Source organism: Emydura macquarii, unplaced genomic scaffold (assembly GCF_026122565.2).
Source record: "Emydura macquarii macquarii isolate MOO-44397 ecotype Brisbane River unplaced genomic scaffold, CSIRO-AGI_Emac_v2 contig_1253, whole genome shotgun sequence".
Classification (NCBI taxonomy): Eukaryota; Metazoa; Chordata; order Testudines; family Chelidae; genus Emydura; species Emydura macquarii.
The window spans coordinates 25,323,043-25,345,097 of NW_027131390.1; the positions used below are offsets into that span (position 1 = coordinate 25,323,043).

Consider the following 22,055-nt stretch of genomic DNA (forward strand, 5'->3'; position numbering starts at 1 on the left):
GAACTGATTCCATTTCATTTTCTCCCTCATACTGTTGTTTTTTTTGAGGTGGAGAAGAGGGAAGCCACTGCTGAATCTCAAAGAGGAGAATGGGGGCAAAGAAAAACCTCCAGGAGTTAAATTAGAACAAGCCAATTCAAAGTTACAGTAAGGCTCAAAATCCAGTTTAGAATCTGTTTCCCAAATTTTCACAATATTCTAGGAAGACCGTTCTCTTGCAGCAAGGAAACAGAATAATATGGCAGCTTTTTCAAGGTGAAGGTGCTAAAACACCACTACAAGACAAGGATGGTTCTGTTACTAAAATTAAACCACCTAACAGTATATACCCATAACTTTATGCCATCATTCCATCATCCACCAACACAACACATAGCTACACAAACATCCACAACTAATAATGTCAGCAGTGGTTAATTTTGCAATGAGATGTGTGGTGTGGAGAAGTGGAGGCAGAGTTAAAGTTGCAGTGTACAGTAAATTAACAGTATGATGATTCTGGGGCGGAAGAGGGAGGGGGGAAAGAAAGTGTAGAGGGTAAGTTCTGTTAAGTCACCTAACTTTTCATTTCCTCGCTTTAGTGGGTTTGAGCCACATATATTATGTATGTAGCAACCCTAACTACTTACAACCAAGTGTTTTCTATTTTAAAATATGAAGGAATTAAGTAGGGGATATTAACTCTCTTTCCATGCACAACTTGTTACAGACATTAATAGTGTGCTTTCCCTCTGACAAATTAAAAAAACACTGAAGTAGCAATTCAGATGAAGTACAGAATCTTGTTTTAATTTTTTTGTATGTTAATAAACAGAATATTTTAAAATGATAAATGTATCTGTGGCACTGATATTTCTCACAGGGCATTTTTAATAAAGCCCTGCTATTGTGGTCACAATAGCAGAGATGGGAAAGCCAATTAAAACTCCAGTCTGCCTTGAGCGGAGTGCTTGGCTGTGTGTCAATGAAAAAGGAAGAGTAAAGACAGACAAGTGAGAGAGAACATTTTGATACTAATTCCTGGGGGCCACAGTGACTTCACACTTGTCTATCGTCTGTCCTTCAGTGGTTACACTTGTACAGTCAATGTCATCTCCTTCTGCCCCATGCCGTATGTAAAGTTACCCTTTCTAGCTAGTTAAGCACTCATTATGATATGTTAGCAATCTCCTATAATGGTTTTTATAAAATTTTTATTGGAGAAATCATATTACTGTAGTTTGCTCCCTGTCCCTGTTAAGCACCACAGACAGAAGAAACAATGTACCTAGCAGGTTGCTGCACATGGAAAAGAAGTCTCAACCGACTCGATCAAAGCAAATAGGTCTTAAAGTAAAACTGTGGGAAATGCCCTTTGGCAACATGCCTAAAGAAACCTTGTGTTTCCATTTACTGCTGCCATGCAGAAGAAATTTAAGACACTTTCGGTTTTACTTTCTTGTTAGAAGTAAGCTCTTTAAGATACTCTCAGCCACCTCCCCTCATAGGAGACTTGTCAGGAATGTGTCAAGGATGGGGAGGAGGCCCTCTGGTGATCTCCAGCCAGAGAACAGTCCCTATGTGGCCACTGTAGACAAAATGTGTAACAGCAGCCCTGAGGCTGCTCTTATTGATGCCAAAGGAGGACAAATGTGGCTTTAATCCATGCTTGCTTTCCCAAATAGGCTCCTGAGATCTGGCTATATATGTCATTTCCATTTCTCCTTCTGATGACTTGTTACAGATGGAAACTTAAGACCATACTAAAAGTCTTGTGAATGTTCTTTTAGAATTAGTGCAGTTCATGCAGCATCCCACTCAATTAAAATGCAAGCAAGAAAGTAAGTATGAAACTTGCCACTTGTATACACAAATGATAGAAGCATACTCATATATAATTCACATATTTAATATCTAACAGCTTTATTTCTTTTTGTTGTTTTTTCAAGGTGATCTGCCAAGTGTGCGTGTGTTTTTATGGGGGAGTGTCCTTTTTGTGATTATTTGTTTTAATTTATAATGACATGAAGAGGAACCTATCTGCTACTCTGGGCACCTTTCACAAAACAAACAATGCAATAAGGTTTTGTTTTCTTTGAAATAAAAATGTTCTGTCTGAGACAAATAAGGAACGTAAATTCTTCTTGAAGGTCTCCTTGGACCCCTGATGAGAACTGTAAACTTTCTTAGCCCTTAACTGAAGGGATCAGGTGCTGGATGTGAAACACTTGGATTTGTTTAAGATATTTGAATTAAACAGATGTTACATATAGCCTACCATTTTTTGCTGACTGCAAAGTCAGTTTTATCTTTAGAGATAATCTGATAATCTTGTCCACACAGACTTGTTCCCAAATAGCTGTTCCTGAATAATGAAGAAGTCCTCCATGTGGAGACAACCGATAAGTTTAAAGGACACCAAAAATACCACTTCATATGAAGTGTTCAACTGTACACTCTAAATACCTACCTAACACTGTACAACCTTTTGTTTTTCTCTAATTCCTCTCTACACAACTCTCTTAAGAAACCTCCCCTAGATTATTCTGAATCACCAAACAAAAATTAGATATTTTGTTTAATACCACATGTTCAGATAAATACAAATTATTTTGTCCTTTTCTTGAATCTCATTAGAATACAATTTGCCTTGGGCAAATTGAGAGAGATTATGTGAAAGATGGGAACTTTCTGTCATTCATTAGACTACTAAACCTGCAACAGTCTAAAATGGTTTTCAAAACATCTTCAATTGCATGGATTTAAGCTATTTAACACCACAAATTAATAGCAAGATAGCTAACCAAGGCTACTAAACAGTAGTCTTGGTACACTATTGTATTTCCAGAACAGATTTACAGTTACTACATAGCTAAAAAATGTATCCGCACATTTTACTTCCTGTACCTGCCAAGCTAATCTACAATCTAAGATTTCACTTCATCTAAATTAAGATGAAATAAAGCAAAATAAATAAAAACAGAAGTATATTTCAAAGCCTATCTAAGACTTAGGAGAACAAGAATTTTCTAACATTAGTTTAAAAGCAATGTAAACTGTAGATAAAAAGTTTAATTTTGAGGGAGCTCACTTGGAGTGGTCTTCATTGGTCTTTCCATTAGCAGGGCTTTATTTTTTTATTTTTTTTTTAAAAAAGTAGTCTTATTCTGCATTTTTAAGGAGCTGTGCAGTGCTATTTTTCGTTCCACTGGGTTTCCTAGTTGCTTTTAGTAACATCAGTCTCTCATTAGAATTATTCTAGATCTGCAAATATACTGCATTCTGACTTAGAGAGGATTGCTAATAGCAACTTTAAAGTATCTCAATATTACATTGCTTCTGAAACGGACTGCTGTAAATTATGAAAAACAAATGAGCTTCTCTAGGCATAGCAGTAATAAAAGCCAAAACAGGATATACAGACAATTCAAACCCACAGTATAAAAGAGCCCCTCATCTTGCTCCCCTGTCGAAACAGCCTATCAGGAGAAAGATCCTGCCCTGGGGTCCAGCCCCAAATTTAAAACAAAAACCACCCCTGCATACATGAGCTATTTGATTAGATGGGAAGTGAATGCCAGATTCAAGAACCTCTACTGAGCCTATCTCACCACCAACCTTGAGATGCTTAACTCTAAAGACTGTTACTACAATTGTCACAGTGGTACATGAGGAAAACAATGGTTTTTAAAGCCACTACACAAAACTAATCCATCCTGACATTGCATTTATGGCACAAAAGACTATTCCCCCAAGAGAGTGATGCCAGAGAACACATGCACATTCCAGCAGTAGGAAATAGGAGAAAAGCTATTTCAGTTTTGGTTTGATTCAGAGAATCATTTTTTAAAAGTACATGCATACTTGTGCACACATGCAGCCAGTGTCACCTCAGGAGACCAACGGCTTGTCTCCACAGCAGCGTTAGCTAGCAGTATAACTTTAGCGTTGCCCCCAATAAGATTCCCATTCATGCACAAAAATCTCTAGCTCAAAAAATGCCTTAAACTTGAGCTACCTGGCCCATCAGGGGACATGGGTTATTAATCATGTTTATTACGGTAGTGCCTAAAGACCAACCAAGAATGGGATGCCATTGTTGTATGAACTGTGCAAAATACAGAGTAGTATATGGTCCCTTACCCAGAGAGCTTACAAAAAAGCTTGTGTCCTGCTAATGCTCAAGCTAATAATGTAATGGTGATGCAGCTGCTCTGTGCTGCTCATACTACCACTTTGTGCTGCTCAGATGCTGTTTTGCACTGTAACCACTCTCATTCAGGGAAAAACTAGGGAAACTTGAGAGCAGTTAACTGAAGTGTAGATAACTCGGGCTAACATGGGCAGCCCATAAGCAAAAACATTCTTGTGACAAGAGTAGTAAAGATATGAAACATGCACATTTATTAAGCAAAGTCTGAGATAAACAGGCTGTGGAGATTTCCTTCTGTAGAGGCTAGTAGCCCCTACAGAAATGAGCAAGCTCAATTTTGAGTTAATTAAATACTTACTCGAAACAATGGGTGCAGTCAAAATGGATGGGTCATTAACAGCAAAAAGTCAAGTACTATACTTAATATGTTTTTAATACGAAGTGAGGGATGGGGAGAAAATGAAATTAACTGTCCTTTCTGGTTCCACAAACAACTTTAACAGTGTACTCCCATATCCCTGACCATCCTATTATATCCCAGAAGCACTTTTATACCCACATACTGTATCTTTTCTACATTTCTAGTATGAGCTACATTCCTAAATAAGTGCCCATGATACTATCCCATACTCTCCATACTGTGCTACTCTACAATATGTACAACCATAAGTTATCCACCCACATCAGAGCACACTCTCCTCCAAATTGCTCTCCCTTTATACCAATATCTCATCTCTTATCCTTCATATACAGACTAAAAACTAATCACTCATATCCCACCTTTCCACTAATGAGAAAAAAACATTTCTCTCTTACCCTCTGCATACAACCTATAAATACCCACCCTTCTAACTGCCATTTCACTGTGAACCACAATACATCCCCTGAACATTTTGAAGCCTAAAAACACTATTATACTTCTCTTTATCTTCCTCCTAACATGGATTCAAACACCCCTTTAACCGGATATAGAAGCCATATATCCTGTCTGCAAATACTGCCCCCAAAATATCTCACTGTCCCAAAGGCTAGATAAGCTATGACGATCTACTCTGGATCTGCCAGTTTATTCCATAGTGTGTAATGCAACTTACTGGGGATTGTCTTGTGCCCACCTGCCCTCCCAAGAAGAATAGCATAAAGCCCCTATGGCAACTACAGCAACTGATTACATAAAAATGTAATTAGACAAGTATTTAATTAATTTTAGCAGTCTTTTAATGCAATTTAGCAGCTGAGAATGAGGAAGACAGGCGATACCACAAACCTCATCCCAGCCCATTTAAGTCAATGGAAAGACTCCCATTGACTTAAATGGATTTTGAATCATACATTTTAGACTAAATCCTGCTGGTCATATTTTACATGTAGACAGACAGATATGATCAAGCAGGTTGACAAACTAGGATTTATATCCTTATGAGTTTAGCTTTGCCTCTTTGCATTTTTGAATCACGACCAACCATTGTTTCATTTTTAATACAAATCACATCAAGTCTTGCAGTCTTTACTGAGGGAAATAACCCCTATTTACACACTACAGATAACTGGACAACTCATATTTGTAAAGATGTCATGACTGGACCTAGGATTTCACCGTTGGTTTTTTCCTTTTAAACTAACACTAGATACTGTACGGTTGCTTATGTGGTATATTTGCAGGCTATTGTTTGTGGTTATTATAAACAAAAAAAGTCAAAAAACAAAACAGTTTAAAAAGTTTGTTTTTACCAAATACTCAAAGTGACATTTTCCTAGAGGTAATTTAAAATTAAAAAAAAAAAAAAAAAAACCACACTAATGTTTTTCCATGCCTTTACTTAGCCATTTGCTGCTTCAAGTGAAATGTACTTACTGCTCTTTTTCTGGAACACCCTGTAATCCAAGGCACAGTAAGGTTTCCTGAAATCTGTGGAAGCAAAAAAAAAAAAAAAAGATCATCAATAAGGCAAATGCTCAGATTGCTGATATAGCAAATAATACTATGCATAAGGCTTTGCATGACCTGTGCAAAATAATCCAGCTTCAAGAGTGTGTGTTCATAGTGATAACTGTCTATAAACATGAGTCCAGATCTAAATACCTTTCCCTTCCCGCTTAAGAAAAATGCACAAGTTTTTAAACAGGGGGCCATATTCTGCTTGTGTTACTCATGTGAGTAGCCTGACTACTGTGGGACTCAGATGAGCAGAGTTGCTCTTTTTGAGCTAAAGTTACAGTACAAAGTTAGTCCTGAAACACCGGTCCTAAAAAAGTTTCTTTTTAAAAATGATGTGGAAATCAAGACATTTGCAGAGCCCTTACTGAAAGGTTATCAAACTTATTTTGTAAGCACTGGCCAAAATGCATTTTTAATTATAGTCTGTAGACTAGATGTACTAAATTAGGATAATATCCTAAATCAACAGCCAGCCAATCTCCTATTAATAAAAATGACCACGAGCCTGAGTGCTGCTGAGCACCTACTACTATCACTGAGTTACAGGGGTTTAGCACCTCTTTGGATCAGAGCCAAACAGGAGATTTACGCAAAGACTATGGGTAGAATGCGGTCCTTAGTAATAACTATTATTTTAGGGCCAATTTGTAGAGTCAGTTATATGGAGGCAACTTTCATTTACTGTAGAAGATGATGCCCCAGTATAACAGAGCAGAATTTGGCCCTTAGTAAAGCTACTGTTGCACTCAGCAGGAAAAAAAGATTCAGGGCACTTCTAGAATCAGTGTCACTTATGCCATTTATATATATATAGTTAGTGGCATGTGCCATTACCCAATTTGAATGCATAATTGCAAGTTAGGCACACTTGTGCAACCATATTATTTTAAAATGTCTTGTTTTAAAAAGTGTCATTGTTAGGTTTCAGAGGTAACACCTCAAGACGAAAATGAAAGTCAAAATTCTGAAAACAGTTGCTTTAGGCTAAGACCAAGTTACACCGACACATTCAGATGGTTATATTTTTGCAACCATAAGGGCTAGAAATTGTAAATGAAAACTTGCATTCTGCATCATATGAGTTTGTCATGTTTTTGTCAAAATATCATTCTGTGGTGACTGCATGCATGCATGATTGTCCTTTTCATAGATTAAATTATTCTAAGGCTGGAGGGATCACTGTGAACATCTAATCTTACCTCCTGTATACCACAGGCCATAGAACTTCCCAAAATTAATTCCCAGAGCATACTTTTTGAAAAACATCCAATCTTGATTTAAAAATTGTCAGCAAAGGAGATTCTACCATGATCCTTGGTAAATTGTATCAATGGTTAATTACTCTCACCATCAAGTAAGATAGCTGCAATATTTATTTACATATAGTATCTGTAGTTTGTTAGACTGGGTTTTCAATTATAAAGCAGGAGGGAAAAATCAAGAATTTAAAGCCACTATACACACATTTGTCCATCAATTCTTTTTAACATAGTTTTAAGAAGCTAAACCAAACTGTTAAACTGCTTACGTGATTTACACTGATTTTTAGGGGCCAGATTGCAATACCTATACCCATGCAAAATAGTATCTAACTCCTTGAGCAATTACACTGGATTTAAATGGGACTACTCAATGTGAGTAAGGGTATTAGAATCCAACCCTACATTAATGTAGTAATTCAGCATACACAAACACATAAAAGGTGATATTTACAAATATGGTCTTAATTGATATAAATCAAGTTAGACAATAAAAAGCTGCTCCCAATTTTAGTATTTTTTGCACAAAACAAGCAGCATCACCCTCTATTACAGGTGGCATTAGCAATTTCTACACATTATTCTACTGTTAATTTCAGATAAATCTAGAAGTTCTTTCTATTTTGACATTTGTGTGTGTTCAATGACTCTTTATAAGAAAAACAAAATGGGACCTGTTCTTTTATTCAAAAAGAATAAAGAAAACATAACCCATAACTGCCATATCAATAAACAAACTAATAGCTTAATACCTAATGTTTTTAAAATGTATCCTACCCTTCCTCTGTACCTGGCTGCAACGTTTGACTTATGCATAAAACAGAGGTAAACAACAGACAGCACAGTACAGGATTAATAATATTTCCAAACAGGGAAGGCTAATGTATCAAACAAAAAGCACCCCATGTTCATTTAAATTTAACTAAAATGAAATCCTAACGTTTTCTACAAAGAAGCTTAAATAATTAAATAAATTAGATAATTTCACTATATTTCCTGCCCCCAAATAAAAGACAGACATTTATTTAGGCCTGCAAGTCATGCAACTGGCTAAAATTCCATGCTCCATGATTCAAAAAGTCTTAAGACATGTATTACTCAGTTTGAGCAGAAAATTGCTGATGAATAAATAACTGGATAAATAATTCCAAAGGATCCCTCTGTGTCACAAAAATTGATTATTTTATTAAATTTGATCTTAGATTAGACTAACATTAATTTGACTTATTTTAACTGGGGAGGTTATGACTAATTGCTAATTAGATATCCCACCAATGTTCAACAGTAATGAATTCATCAAGACAGAAATCATACACGTCTTGCTTTCAATCACTATCTGTTATAATAACTGAGCATTCAAACAACCCAGTAACTCAAGCTTCATATATTTATAAATCTGGAGGACACCCCAGGAATTTAAGAGTAAGGATATTTATTCCCAGGTTGATGGATAAATTATAGTACACTTGAGCAATAATATGAATAATAAATTACTGCATATACTAGCGCATCAGGCCACAAGAATCTAAAAGCTTTTTTTTTTTCCCCCTCCAGGTTCCTTCTAATGTCTCTCCAAAAGAGCAATAAAAGCCAAGTGATTGAAAAACCTTTACCAAAATAAGCTTCATGTTCCTATGCGCTTTTAATAAGTAAAAGCATCGTATGTCATACTTATTCATGGAAGTAGATTCTCTTAATGGGATACCATCCCAGCTCTTAGCCAGAAAGCTAGCCTATTTTGACTGTTGTCTCATTATAAAATTATTGCCTTCAAGAAACACCCTATCTGGGGAAAGGGTCATAGATGGAATTGGTTACTGGCTTTTTGGGGTGCTTGACTATATAATGGTGCATGTGATTTTGAAGGATGATCAGAGCTTTAGACACGTGCCTTTTTGTATTAGGTATTAAAAACAAATCAAATTTAAAAGTGGATCCTTGTCACATATAAAAATGTATAAAAGAAAATAATCAACACAATTTACTGTAGTGGATAAGTAAAGTTAAGTGGTAAATGTCCTAAAAGCCTCACTTCAGGAAGTGGTAGGGTGCTTGCGACTCAGGAACCTCTTGGAGTCAACTAGCAAAAGACACAGGATTGCGTATGGTTTACAAGGATTTCCTGGATCTGGCAGCTACATACTTGTTCAAAGAATGTCATGTAAGGTCTCTTGGATTATCACTGCAAAGTGTATGTATATATATGCTGGAAACTGTTCTTAAAGCATGCAAGACAGGTCACCAGAAGGTGATAAACAGGTTCTGTTCAAGCAAGAGATAAGACACACTTATCTGCCTAGGAGACCTTTGTGTATCTTACAACAGAAGTCTATCTGAATATGATATCACCAGCTAATCAAGAACACAAAATCTACAAGGGATTGAAAAATATGCAGGAATAAATATACAGCAGAATCATGTCCAGTTTATGACTAAGATCAAAAAATTAGTTTGGTGTATCAGGCGAATACAAGGAGACACAATATCTTTCACCTAGGGAGTGCACTGACAGTGAGCTTGCTTCATGAACGAAAGATCACAGCTCTCGATGTAATTCACTGCAAGGATTTGGGGTGAGCTTTTGCTTTTATGACAATCTCTTATTAGTTAAATTTAGGCTCTAGTAGGCATGTTACAATTTTATTTTATATATAAAACCTCTGTTTCCAATGTTTGTGCTTGCTATCACCGGAATCTGTTTTTTGTTAAATAAATTTACACTTGCTTTCTCTGTAAAAAGATCTAAGTGCTATGTGTTAAGCAGAGTTGTGTTCTACAGCATAACTAGTAAGCTGTGGTGTACTGTTCCTTTAGGAACAGAGAAGCTGGGAATTCTGAAAGTGTCCAGTGGATCAGGGGCGAGGCACTCCAGGGAGACACTCGGAGACTCGGAGGTTGGACTATGCCTATCTTTAACCTGTAAAGACAGAGCAAAGCCTGTGGAGGCCTGGAAGGCAGCATTTGTGGTGCCAGAGGCTGATGGTGTTGGGGAACTGACCCACAGCAGGCACAGACAAGGCTTCCTCAGACTCAGGGCAGGTGGTAGTGAAGTGTCTCACTACTCTGTGTACCCCTGGGAAGGGTCATAGTGCTCAGCTCCCAAAACCCAGCAGATTCCCTCAAGATCTCATGGGATCCACACTACCTGTGCCAATATCCCCACTGTGGACACATGGTTTCTGCAGAACCAGGATGCCAGGAGCTCCTGCCCTCCCCTGATCACCCACTGCTACCCTCAAATCTACCATCTTACAAAGGATTTCACAGCACAGAGGCCAGTGACAAGTAAATTAATGCTGACAGGAACTATATTAACTTAGCCACAAAATTTCTTCAAGGTTGGAAATGGACACAGGGTCAAAGGCATCATGTGGTGCGGGGGAACCAGCTGTTCCTTCTGTGATGCTGTCTAGCAGGTTGCCAACTCAGACCAAGGCAGCAGGCTAATTCACTGGAATGCTAATAGAAATCAAAGGAATGTCTAAAGGTATTGTACTGTGCTCAGACCAATTCACTTGTTTGCTAGAATAGTTCAAAGAAATGTTGTCGTCTTCACTTATCTGTAACTTGTTGATTCACATAATCTAATTAAACCTAGAACCAAGGAAGTATTAAAGTGTGGATTAGTTTTACACATTAAGTAAATTCTCAAAGGATTGTTTCTGGCTATCACATTGTTCATGACAACTAATGAAAGATTGTCTGGATTGCTGTAACTGAATGCATCGTGCATGTATCTGTAATTGAACTGCCCATCAAATGGGATTGACCTGTAAATGAAGAAGCACATCAATTTCAAAGCATAGGTCATTGCATTCAACAATGGAAAATCCACAAACTGTCTGTGTTTAGTCAATAAATTATGATGGGAACAATTGCCAGATGGCCTTTCAGGGAAAGCAGCTATAAGAAGAAACCCTGAATGTGTTCCGGTATCCGATTCTGACAGGGGGACTCCTTAGCAATTGGACAGAAGTCCCCCAAAGCCATTTTGGGTAACCCTGAGAGACACACGGAGAACCAGCAGATACTACATCTCTTCTATCATTCTACCTACAAATGCTGACTCACCTGTCATGTATTTTACCTCCTTTATCCATAAGTCTCATTTCTTCTTTTTAGCTAATAAATCTTTAGTTATTTTACTAGAGAAATTGGCTACAAACTTGTCTTTGGTGTGAGATCAAGAACATCCAATGACCTGGGATAAGTAAGTGACTGGCCTTGTAGGATCAGAAGTGACCTTAATGTGTGGTCACTCTTGGTTTTAATAATCTTTCACCACAAAGTCCAGTTTGTCTGGGTGTTAAAGTAGGGACTGGACAGCATAAGGGCTGTTTGTGGCTCCATAGGAAGACATATAGTGATCCAGGAGTTCACACTTGTTATCGGTTTGGTGAAATCTAACAACAGAATATACCACCAGTTTGGGGTGTCTGACCTGTTTTCTTACAGTCTGACCTGAGACTGGTATTCAGAGCTGCAAGCTATACCAGACTCCCCCAATAATCGTGGGCTCGCCAAAAATTCCATATTGCAAAACATTCATGAGGGACATGCACAAAAGTCAGAGGAAATAGAGAGGTAAACTTGGCCCCTTTCTAATGCCCACCTACCAGGATACATCTTATTTTCATTCCGCTAACCACAGAAACAAAGGGAATGAAAGAGAAACCCTAAATGAGGAGCCAGGTTTGATTTTTAATAGTTCAGTTGCATTTGTTAGCTTTTCTGACATAACTGTAACAAATTTGTACAAGTTATAAAGATCAGCACATTCTAATCTGTATTATACTGTATTTTACCTTACTGCAGGTAACTTGAACCAGCACATCTACCCGAGGGGACTCAACATCTTCCAAAGGGGAAAAACAAAAACAGACAAACTGGGTGAGGTAGTATCTTTTATTGGACCAACTTCTGTTGGGGAGAGAAAAACTTTGGAGCCACACAAACCTCTTCTTCAGTCTGGGAAAGGTACTCCTAGCATCACAGCAACATGCAAAGTGCAACAGATTGTTTAGCATAAGAAGTTAGCTGCTATGGTCCCGTACAGTATGCGCTAACTTCTTATGCTAAACAATCTGTTCCACTTTGCATGTTGCTGGGAAGAGGTGAGTATCTTTCTCAGACTGAAGAAGAACTTTGTGTGGCTCAAAAGTTTGTCTCTCTCATCAAAAGAAGGTTGGTCCAATAAAAGATAAGGTATTACCTCACACACCTTCTCTCTCTAATATCCTAAGACAGACAGGGCTCCGACTGCACTGCATACAAAGTGGAAACAAGTCCGTTTGAATTCAAAAGGGCTCCTTCTTTATGAAGAGATGCATACTAGGAACTTACTACATACTAGGAACTTACATACTAGGAATGCATACTTTAGAAAATAATATATTGAATCACTGGTAACTAGTACAAAACCATACCAGTCAGACTCAGAACCTTTCCCAAGAACAAAAGAATAATTTGAAATAGGCTGATGCTGTCTGAAGTCTTCTTACAGCAATATTAGGAAAAACTGATCTGTGTTTTAGAAAAAAATTGAATCAAGCTTCCCGATTATAAAATAATAATGGAGATGTGCTGTATGGGAAAGGCTGGGTTTCCTAAGACCAATGATGAATTGACACCAAGAAGCATCTGCCACTGCCACCATGTCATGAACTAAAACAAGAATGTCATTTGTTTGTAACAGTACACATTTTGATATGTAAGTTTCAAGTTACCAATTCTTAAGCTGTACAGCCTGCCCTTTTGCAGCTTTTAACAGCTTATGACTAGACAAGAACACCTTAACTCAGGCTCCAGGCTCTGTGCTGTGGTGGAAAGCATAGAAGTTCTGCCACTTCAAAACCATCTCTGATGCTTCCTGCACAGTTTTTCCTTCCTCCAGCAAATGGACTCACAATGGTCCACAATGCTCCAGCCACTGGAGCATTCAGCTCCCCAGTAACCTATATTCACAATTCTCTCTTTTACCCCATAAGCATATTTTATGGGCATGAGATGCAACAACGATCCTGGAGATGCCCTCATTGCAGCTCGTCTAATACAAATGGTGCAAACTAGACTGCAAGGGTGAAGGCTAACATCCTTGCAACTAGTATCTGCCAACATGCTAACTGGCTGAAAGAAAATCCCAATCCCCATCAGAAAACTAGGAAGCAAATGGGTGGATGGGAGCTTGGTGAGAAGGAGGAACTAACAATTACCACTTCCAAAAATGAATCACAAAGTTTTCATTTCAAGGACAAGGGATGATGCACTCACAAAGAAGGGAGAGAATTATAGGATTTGCCCTATATGCCAGACTCAGCTCATAGTAGGTAGGAAAAAACCTGAAACAGTGCCAAGGAATAGTGTAAACTTCCATCAGTGGATCCTGTCTATTAGTCTACATTCTCAGTTTTCATAGAAGACCCTGACTTGAAAAATCTGAAAGGTAAAAAATAAATGTACAGATTACCTGGTAGTTGTTTTGGTTTTGCGACAGCCTCAGTTGATTTGAAGATGTAAAATGATGAGATAAGTTACTTCTTGATGGATTAGCACTACTATACAGAGTACTGGATGATGTATGTAATGAGGTCCGTGGAGGCAAGCGGTAGTCTCTGTTATGATATAATATATTGTCAGGCAAGTCCCTGGTATTCACCATCTGTGAACTGCAGCTCACATTTCTGCCTGATCCAGACAAAGCTGTGCTTTGGTTCTCTACTCGAAGGGAATTGCTATTTTCACAAAATCGTGAATAACTTTGTATTTGTGCTCCCATTGATGCCAGCTCTTCTTCTCTAGCATATTCATCATCAGCATCTCCTGTTTCCATTGCAATGGACAGGCAACTGCCTTCAACTGAACAAGGCTTCTGTGTTGTATTTCCTCCCGTAATTCTTTGAGGTTGATCAGTAACTGCCAAGGAGAAAACTTCCCGAATTTCCAAGTTTTGTGTGCTACAAGAAGGTTCTCGAACATTAGCTCTTTGTACAGATGGGATGTGTGATGAAAGGACTGTGTGTTCTGGTTTGTGTAACCTCTGACACCCCACTGGTTCAGTTTTACACGGCCTGTGGCATATCATTGGCTTTTGAGGTAACACCAACTCTGCAGTCTGGACTGATGAACCACAATAATTCTTCTTAGTATGATTGTATATGGAGTTTGCAGAATTCAACACACTTGTTTGTCTTGACAAAATAATAGTTTTTTCCCCCAGGAGCAGCGAAGCACCTTTACAATGTGGTGCTTGTCGTCCTACAGAGATAGGCTGCTGCTGAAATTCTGTATCACTTTTTCCAGATGGTCGCTGAGCACAGTTTTTATGTATCTCAGTCATTGAAGCATTAGCCTGTTTCGTGGATCCCTGCCTGCTGGATGAACTAGCTGGGCTATATATACCTGTTACTATTACATCATTGTTAGATGAAGTCCAAGAAGATTGCTGGCTTTGGGATCGAGCAACATTTACCACATTTCTGACTGCTATTTCTGGAGGCACTGTAGGGGTGCTAGGAACAGTCCCTGGTGGGGTGCCTCCAGATTCTGCAACATTCTTGCTGCTCATCTTTCTTCTTTTATTGCCAACCCAAGTCTGCAAATACAAAATAATATGTAAAAATGTTAGTCTAAGTCAGTTTTTAACATTCAAAGCCTTAATTTTGCGAAGACTTCCGCATGTATATAAGTCTTTACAAATAAGATTTAAAATTAATATATTAGAAATGGGTAACAATCAAAAATAGTTGTGGGGAGAGGGGAAGAGACATGTACTGATTATGCAAAAAACAAAACCATAGATGGTGGAGATCCAGCTCCCATTTTATCCAAATGCCAAGTTCAGTGGAGTGCATATTTCCCATTCAGGTCCATCTCCGAAAATAATATATAACTTGCTGCATCTTCCCTCTTCTTGCCCCCAAAGTACCTTTGCATAAAAACGGCAGCAGCTTGTGGTTCTCTCCTCCACATATTAATGCTTGGTTCTACCTTTCACTTTTTATTGTGAAAAAACAAACGATACAGTAGATGTTAATTCCCTCCCCCTCCCAATTTCAACTTTTAAATCTAGGGAAAATAAGGTGCTCCTGAAACCAACAGCTGCACTAAGAGATTCAGCATAATCAGTATCTTTATTATCCAATAGCTGAGGCGACGTTGTCAAAACTGCCATATTACAGACACTTCTATCTTCTCTTATACAAGTATGGTCCTCAATAAAGTACCAATGAATCCCAAAACAGGGAAGAGTTTTCCAATAGAAAGGGACTGACTGAAGAACTGGACTGAAAAAAAAAAATCAATTTAAAAAAAAAAAAGTACTTTAAAAAGTTAAATTAAAAAGACTAACATTTTTACATCATATGCCTCAAGAGTGCTGTTAGTGAGAAATTGATTTGATTATACAAATAATACAGACCAATGGGATTAGGTTCAACAGACAGAATTCTAATTTCCCATTACAGATATTTCTGTAACTAACTGAATATATATGGAATTATACAAATAGTGGAGGCTGTTTTATGCAAAAGTCTCTTTCTTTTGAAAAGAACAAACTAAAGATCTTTCTTTAATTTGTACATAAATTCCACAAACCCCTTACTGGTGTCAAAGAAAATACATCAAGTAGGAAAACTTGCTCTGCAACTAATGAATAAACATATATTTAAGAAAGGTAGTGGAAAACTCTAAACTTCAGCATATTAACAGATTATTGCTAGTAACTTATGAGAAGCATCATGCATGCTGTTATAATATCAGTACCACACAAAAAATCTTTACCATGAAAGAGATGGGATGAATTTACACTCATGAGTGTTTCCTATTCAGTTGTTTGCTGTGTTGTTGTAGCCATGTTGGTCCCAGGATATTAGAGAGACAAGATGGATGAAACAGTATATTTTATTGGACCAACTTCTGTTGGTGAAAGAGACAAGTTTCTGAGCTACCCAAAGCTCTTCAGGTCAGAAAAGGTCAGTGTCACAGCTAAACAGAAGGCAGAATGGACTGTTTAGCAGAAGTAGTTAACACACAACACCGTTCAAGGTGAAGTGGCCAGTTAACACCTCTGTAGTCATAGGACAAAAAGGGGTGGGGTTTAGTGGGCTACAGATTGTTCTAAGCCATAAATCCAGTATCTTTATTAAGACCATGTCTTAATGTCTATCAAAGTTATGAATTTAAGATCCCAGGCTTAAAATAAATGTAGACAAGGATCCAGAATGTGCCTATCACAACATGTGACGTACCTCATCCAGTGCAACAACTATGTGGGTAAACTATGTGAATGAACTCACACAGAAAAATGATAAGACAAAAACATCATATCACAATTTTTATAAAACAATCACTCTATATCTGACCTCTCAGGCCCCATCCTCAAAGGAAACCTGCACAACACCGTCAAAAGATGAGCCTGGAAGCTTAAATTTATAACCGATAGACCCTAAAAATCATAGTGTTAATAAAGACACTGGATTTATGCCTTATTACAACAGCCTGTAACCCACTAATCCCCACCACCACCTTTTTTTCTCCTAGTTTTAATTGACCATTCCGCTCTGAATGGTCTCTTGCAATATTGTTAACTACTTACACTAAACAACCTGTTCCACCTTCTCTTTAACTGTGACATTTTGAGTACCTTTCCCAGACCTGAAGAGCTCTGTGTAGCTTGAACTCTTGTCTTTCACCAACAAAAGGTGGTTCAACAAAAGACACCCCCCTCACCCATTCTCTCTCTCTCTCTCCTATTGAGGCCTGGTCCAGATTAGAAAAATCAGGTTGGTTTAACGACCTCAGTAAGTGGTGTGAAAAATCCATACTCTTGAGCAGTGTTGTGAAACTGTCCTAAATCCTCATGTAGGCAGCGCTAGGCTGACAGAAGAATTCTTCTGTCTACCTAGCCAAAGGGAGAACCCCTACCATTGTGTAGGCAGCATCTAAACTAAAGCATGATAGTGGTACAGCTGCAGTGGTGTAGCTGTACCACTGTAGCATTTTAAGTGTACACAAGATCTAAGCCAGATAGACAGTTAAAAATCTGGATATTTCTGCTAATTTACATGCTTCAGTATAAAGACAGCACATTATGATGGAAGAGCAGAGTTATGGATACAAGAAACACCAGATAATAGGGGCTTCCTTCTGCTTGCATTCAAGTTAGTAACAAAACTCCTTAGACATGTAGGGGTGCAGGATCAGACTTTAAGTGTGTACTTATATCATATAGTGCAAGTATTTTTGCTGTGCCACTTCATTGATCTTTGGTGGGCAGCAAAATGGCGACCAGTTAACTCAAACAAGAGCTGAAGATTCCACAAACCAAGTGATTAGTTCTACAGAGAACAAAAGGGAGATTTTATTCTGTACTTACCTTGGATTTCTATGCAAGTACTTAAAAAAAAAAAAAAAAAAAAAAAAAAAAAGCAGTCAATCCCACCTTGTTCTGATACATAGCTGTTTTTGGTTTTTTAGTATTTGAACCTCACTGGAAATCTCTTCCCAATACAAAAGTAGTCTGAAGATCGGGTTAACAGAAGAGAGCAGCTTTCTACATTACCATCCATCTACTAGCATGTATCATGCAAAATACAGAATGATATTAACGATGAAGTCTCTACATGTTCTAATGATCAGTTAAGATATAAATTTAACAATTTTAATTGTATGTAGTCCCGGATCCAGCAAGGCACTTGAAATTAAGCACATGATTAAGCACACAAATCATCCCATTGACTTCAATAGTTACATATATAAAATGTTTGGCTTGAACATGGGCTTATATTCCTCACACTTATTTAGCTCTGCTCTTTTCTTAAAAGGAAAAAAAAAAACCCAAACAAAACAAAACACCACACAGAAACAAGCAGGCCTAACAACCCAAATATGTCTAACCACAAGTTTCAAGAAAAAAACAAATTAATCTCTGTCACCATTAGCTCACAATCACAGGCATTTATCTGAAGTTGAAATTTGAAAAGTTATTACATCCTCTGCAACTTTTTTTTTACTTGCATTCAGGGCATCCTTTTCAAATTGAAATTATATCATTAGTTATCAAAAGAAAAACTCTAAAATGTAAAAACAAAACAAAAATGTCAATTTGAAACTAACAGAAAAGTCACCTCATCATTCAGCAACATTAATACTCAACTGTCAAATCAAACAATTATTTTAAAAACATATACAAGAACTTGTATAGTATTTTACTCAAGCAGTTTTGCTTCAGCTACAATCATGTTAACTATTAAAGAAATAGCTTATTTCTAAACTTTCTATATTGGGAACATCCAAATCTATTTTGGTTTGAATGTTTAAGTATCCCAACAAAGAAAAAAATCCTCAAAAATTCTTTCCAGGACTGGCTGTATAGGTCCTAATTTTGAAAGAAACAACATACTGCATCATCTACTTTTGTCATAAAGCTGATTTATGTTTTTAAACTAGTATCACAAACCAAAATAAGTCATTAAAGAGAATCTCAAAATAAGTCTTTTCCTTATCCCCAAGCCAATTCAAGAATTTGTCAATATGGCAATATACTAACCTATCAAGACTTGATGATAGGGAGATTAACATCAGAGACCCTATGAAACTTAAACTTAAAAATCTGTCTAAACTATGACATTATTATTAATTTTTACCTGTACTATGGCAGCATCTATGCGTCCCAATTGAGATCAAGGCCCACTGTGCTAGGCACTGTACATAGTCAGAGACAGTCCTTGCTCCAAAGGGCTTACAATCTAAACAGACAAGTTAGACAAGGAGGGATGGGGGTTACAACATGCAAGCAGAGCAAAAGGTATGTTGGTCTGCAAAAGGCATGTTACTTCCACAATTTTTGTGCAACTGCTTTTGTCAGGAAGATGTTGGCTAACCAGAAAGAAAACTGAAGGAAGAGGGGACTGGCAGGGAACAGAATAAAGGGGACTGAAGAAGAAAGAGGGATGGAAAGCAAGAAGTAAGTACTACAGGCAGCATGAGGCAAAGAAACTGTGAGGGAGCTGGAGCAAACAGCCAATCAGCACAGGGGAGAGAATGTCTAGAGCAAAAAATAGGAAAGCATCCCAAGTCCCCTGCTGTAGCTACTTCTCTGCTCCTGCCAGTTTGAGTTTCTGGGAGGGGGAGCTTCTCCTAGAAGTCTCTTCTCCAGAGAAGCTAGGCTACTTAGAAGCTGGTGCCTGTGAGTGAAGGATGGGAGGGGATGGGTGTTCCTCTACATGGTTCTGGGTCCACAGGCTGGGAATTACTAAATGTGTCTCATCTCCTTCTTCCCTCCCACAGTGTTGTAGATGTATACACTGCAGCTGCTTGTATCTGTTCCTCCCTGCTTGACTGTTCTATCAACTCTCAATTATTGCTTCACTTCTACTAAGGATGTAAAATGGTTAACCAATAAGCATTAGTCTTACCATTAATATATTGCAGTTAATGTTTAAAACAGACGGTGGGGGCCAGGGGAACTGAGGCAGGTGCGCGCAGCCTCCTGCTCTCGTGGACTCGCCGGGCTTGGGGGCGGGGGGGGGGGAAGAGGGAGCAACGGCGTCTCGATCTCTATGGTGACAGCATTGGAACATGGTGGAGACGGCTGTACTGTTGCTGCTACCCAGGAAGGACGAGGCCTTGGTGCAGGCACTGCAGAGCACTCTGCTTCAGAACACCCTGCTGCAGAACACCAGGGACCACAGGTCCGAGACAGGGGTCCCCTGCAAAGCTGGGCCGGGGGCACTACCTGGGGGTTATGGGGGAGAGGGCTGTCTGTTTTTGTCGTAAGTAAAGACTCTTGACAAAGATAATAGATATGTGGGGTAGGTTGTGAACTTGTTAACAATTTAATGGTTAACGGACAATTTTAATAGTTTAAAATGGGTACTTTTTCAAATGATATTTACATCTCTAATTTCTAATTCCTTATGAAACATTATACAAAATGGTTCTTTTTTCACAGGGGGGATCATTATCTCCATCCCATGGAATTCAGTGTCTTCAGAAGAGACCCCACAAGCACTAAGCTACTCAATGATATTATTATTTAGTGACATCTGTAAATACCAATAAGCGGCAATGCCATCTATTCATGAGAAGGAACACAAATGTGATAAGGCAGCAGTTTTATAGGTCTCTTGCAATGTCATTTTTAAAAGATAGAAATTTTTTATTCAAAGCAGTTTCCTGATATAAACATTGACTTTTTTATGTGATATATAATCCAGGTTTTCAGCAGGAAAACCCTATTTGGAGTTTAACTTTTCTGAAGAGACACCTGCTGCTTGCACAGTATGCAAGTCCCTACTAATATTTCAATAACACAAAGGCATTCATAGGAACACAGACTACAAGCAGCCTTCTCAGGGGAAAAAAAATGAGCATATATTACAGCTGGGGACTGAAGCCTTTTAAAAAAAAAAGTTAATGACTCCATCCCCTGCAGATATTTTATGTAAACAAATGTACTTGTTAAAAATTATGTAAATTCAAGTGTGGAAGGCCTCAGTACTTACCCTGACTACACTGAAGTCCAGCTTAGTTTCTTGTGCACACTGTAATATGAGCTGAAAGCAATTTTTACTTTGATTTGTCATTCCATTTTCATAATAACGCTGTAATATCCTTTGTTGTTCTACAGTAAATACAGAACGCAGATTCATCTAAAAATAAAAGAAGATACTCTGAAAGTTGGAATAAATATTTTAATACTTGTAGAAATTACAGGCTCTCATTTATCCAAACAATCATAAAACTACAGTGTACACATCTTACTTTTTTCCTAAAAATATTCATCCATACTGATACTTTTATTAACTTTTTCAAAACTTCTGATACAAACTATGTTAGTGATTTTCCTTTATGAGATGGACTTAACCTGAGCAGTTAAATTATAAAATCAAAAAAGGCTGTCACTTTTTTATAGCAACCCTAACTAAAATCCTCTTCTAACTAATTTCAGTTAAAAAGACTTCTTCCTTTCACACAACTGAGGATGCCAATGTTGCTTGTAACAACAACCAATACATTCTCCACAGAGCAACACAACGTATGAGATGAAGTCAAACTGTTACGCTGGAGGCAATGAATAATCACCAAACATCTTACCAAGGCTGTAAAGGCTTGGTCTACATTTAAAAGCTATGTCACTCAGGGCTGTGAAAAATTTCACACCCTGAGCGTTGCAGTTCAGTCAACCTAACCCCTGATGTAGATGCTGCTAGCTCAACAGAATTCTTCTATCAGCCTATATACTGCCTCTCAGAGAGATAGATGAACACCAGTGATGGAAAAAACATTTTGTTGATGTAGGAAGCGTCTACACTATGGCACTACAGTGTCATAGCTGTAGCGCAGACGTGCCCTAAATCTCCATGAAAACATGTTAGCCCAGGCATACACATCCGCCTTTTCCATAAGATTAAGAATACAGAGACCACATAAACCTAATGCAGTTTTACTTTACCATCCAAAAAACGTCACTCCTGGCAAGATGAAGTTGTCACACCTGGCAAGATGAAGTTGTCACACCAGAGGATGTTTTCACTTTATCATCATTTAACACTTTAGGGTCTAATCCTACTATCCATTGAAATCTGAGGGAATTTTGAGTGCACGTGTAATGCAGGACTGGGCCATTTATTTGGCTTTAGACAAAAGGCGTCGGAGGGAAAAGCAAGCAAGCAAGCGCGCCCAGTTTTGGAAGTAGCTGATATTGTGCCTCAGGAAGCAAAGAACA

At 38.0% G+C, this 22,055-nt stretch overlaps 1 protein-coding gene across 4 annotated transcripts in view; it reads right to left on the reverse strand.

The window, feature by feature from the left end:
• HDX (highly divergent homeobox) overlaps positions 1 to 22,055 on the reverse strand; it is a 75,152-nt gene that overhangs the window by 42,189 nt on the left and 10,908 nt on the right. For 2 of the 4 annotated variants that reach the window (XM_067548370.1, XM_067548369.1), the window contains 3 exons: positions 20,833 to 20,979; positions 13,797 to 14,921; positions 5,988 to 6,041 (listed from right to left, as the gene is read on the reverse strand). In XM_067548370.1, coding sequence (XP_067404471.1) covers positions 5,988 to 6,041; positions 13,797 to 14,921; positions 20,833 to 20,979 — 1,326 coding nt within the window. Of the gene's footprint in view, positions 1 to 5,987; positions 6,042 to 13,796; positions 14,922 to 18,972; positions 19,075 to 20,832; positions 20,980 to 22,055 lie in introns of those variants that run through there. The other 2 variants (XM_067548371.1, XM_067548372.1) reach the window with 2 other exon arrangements.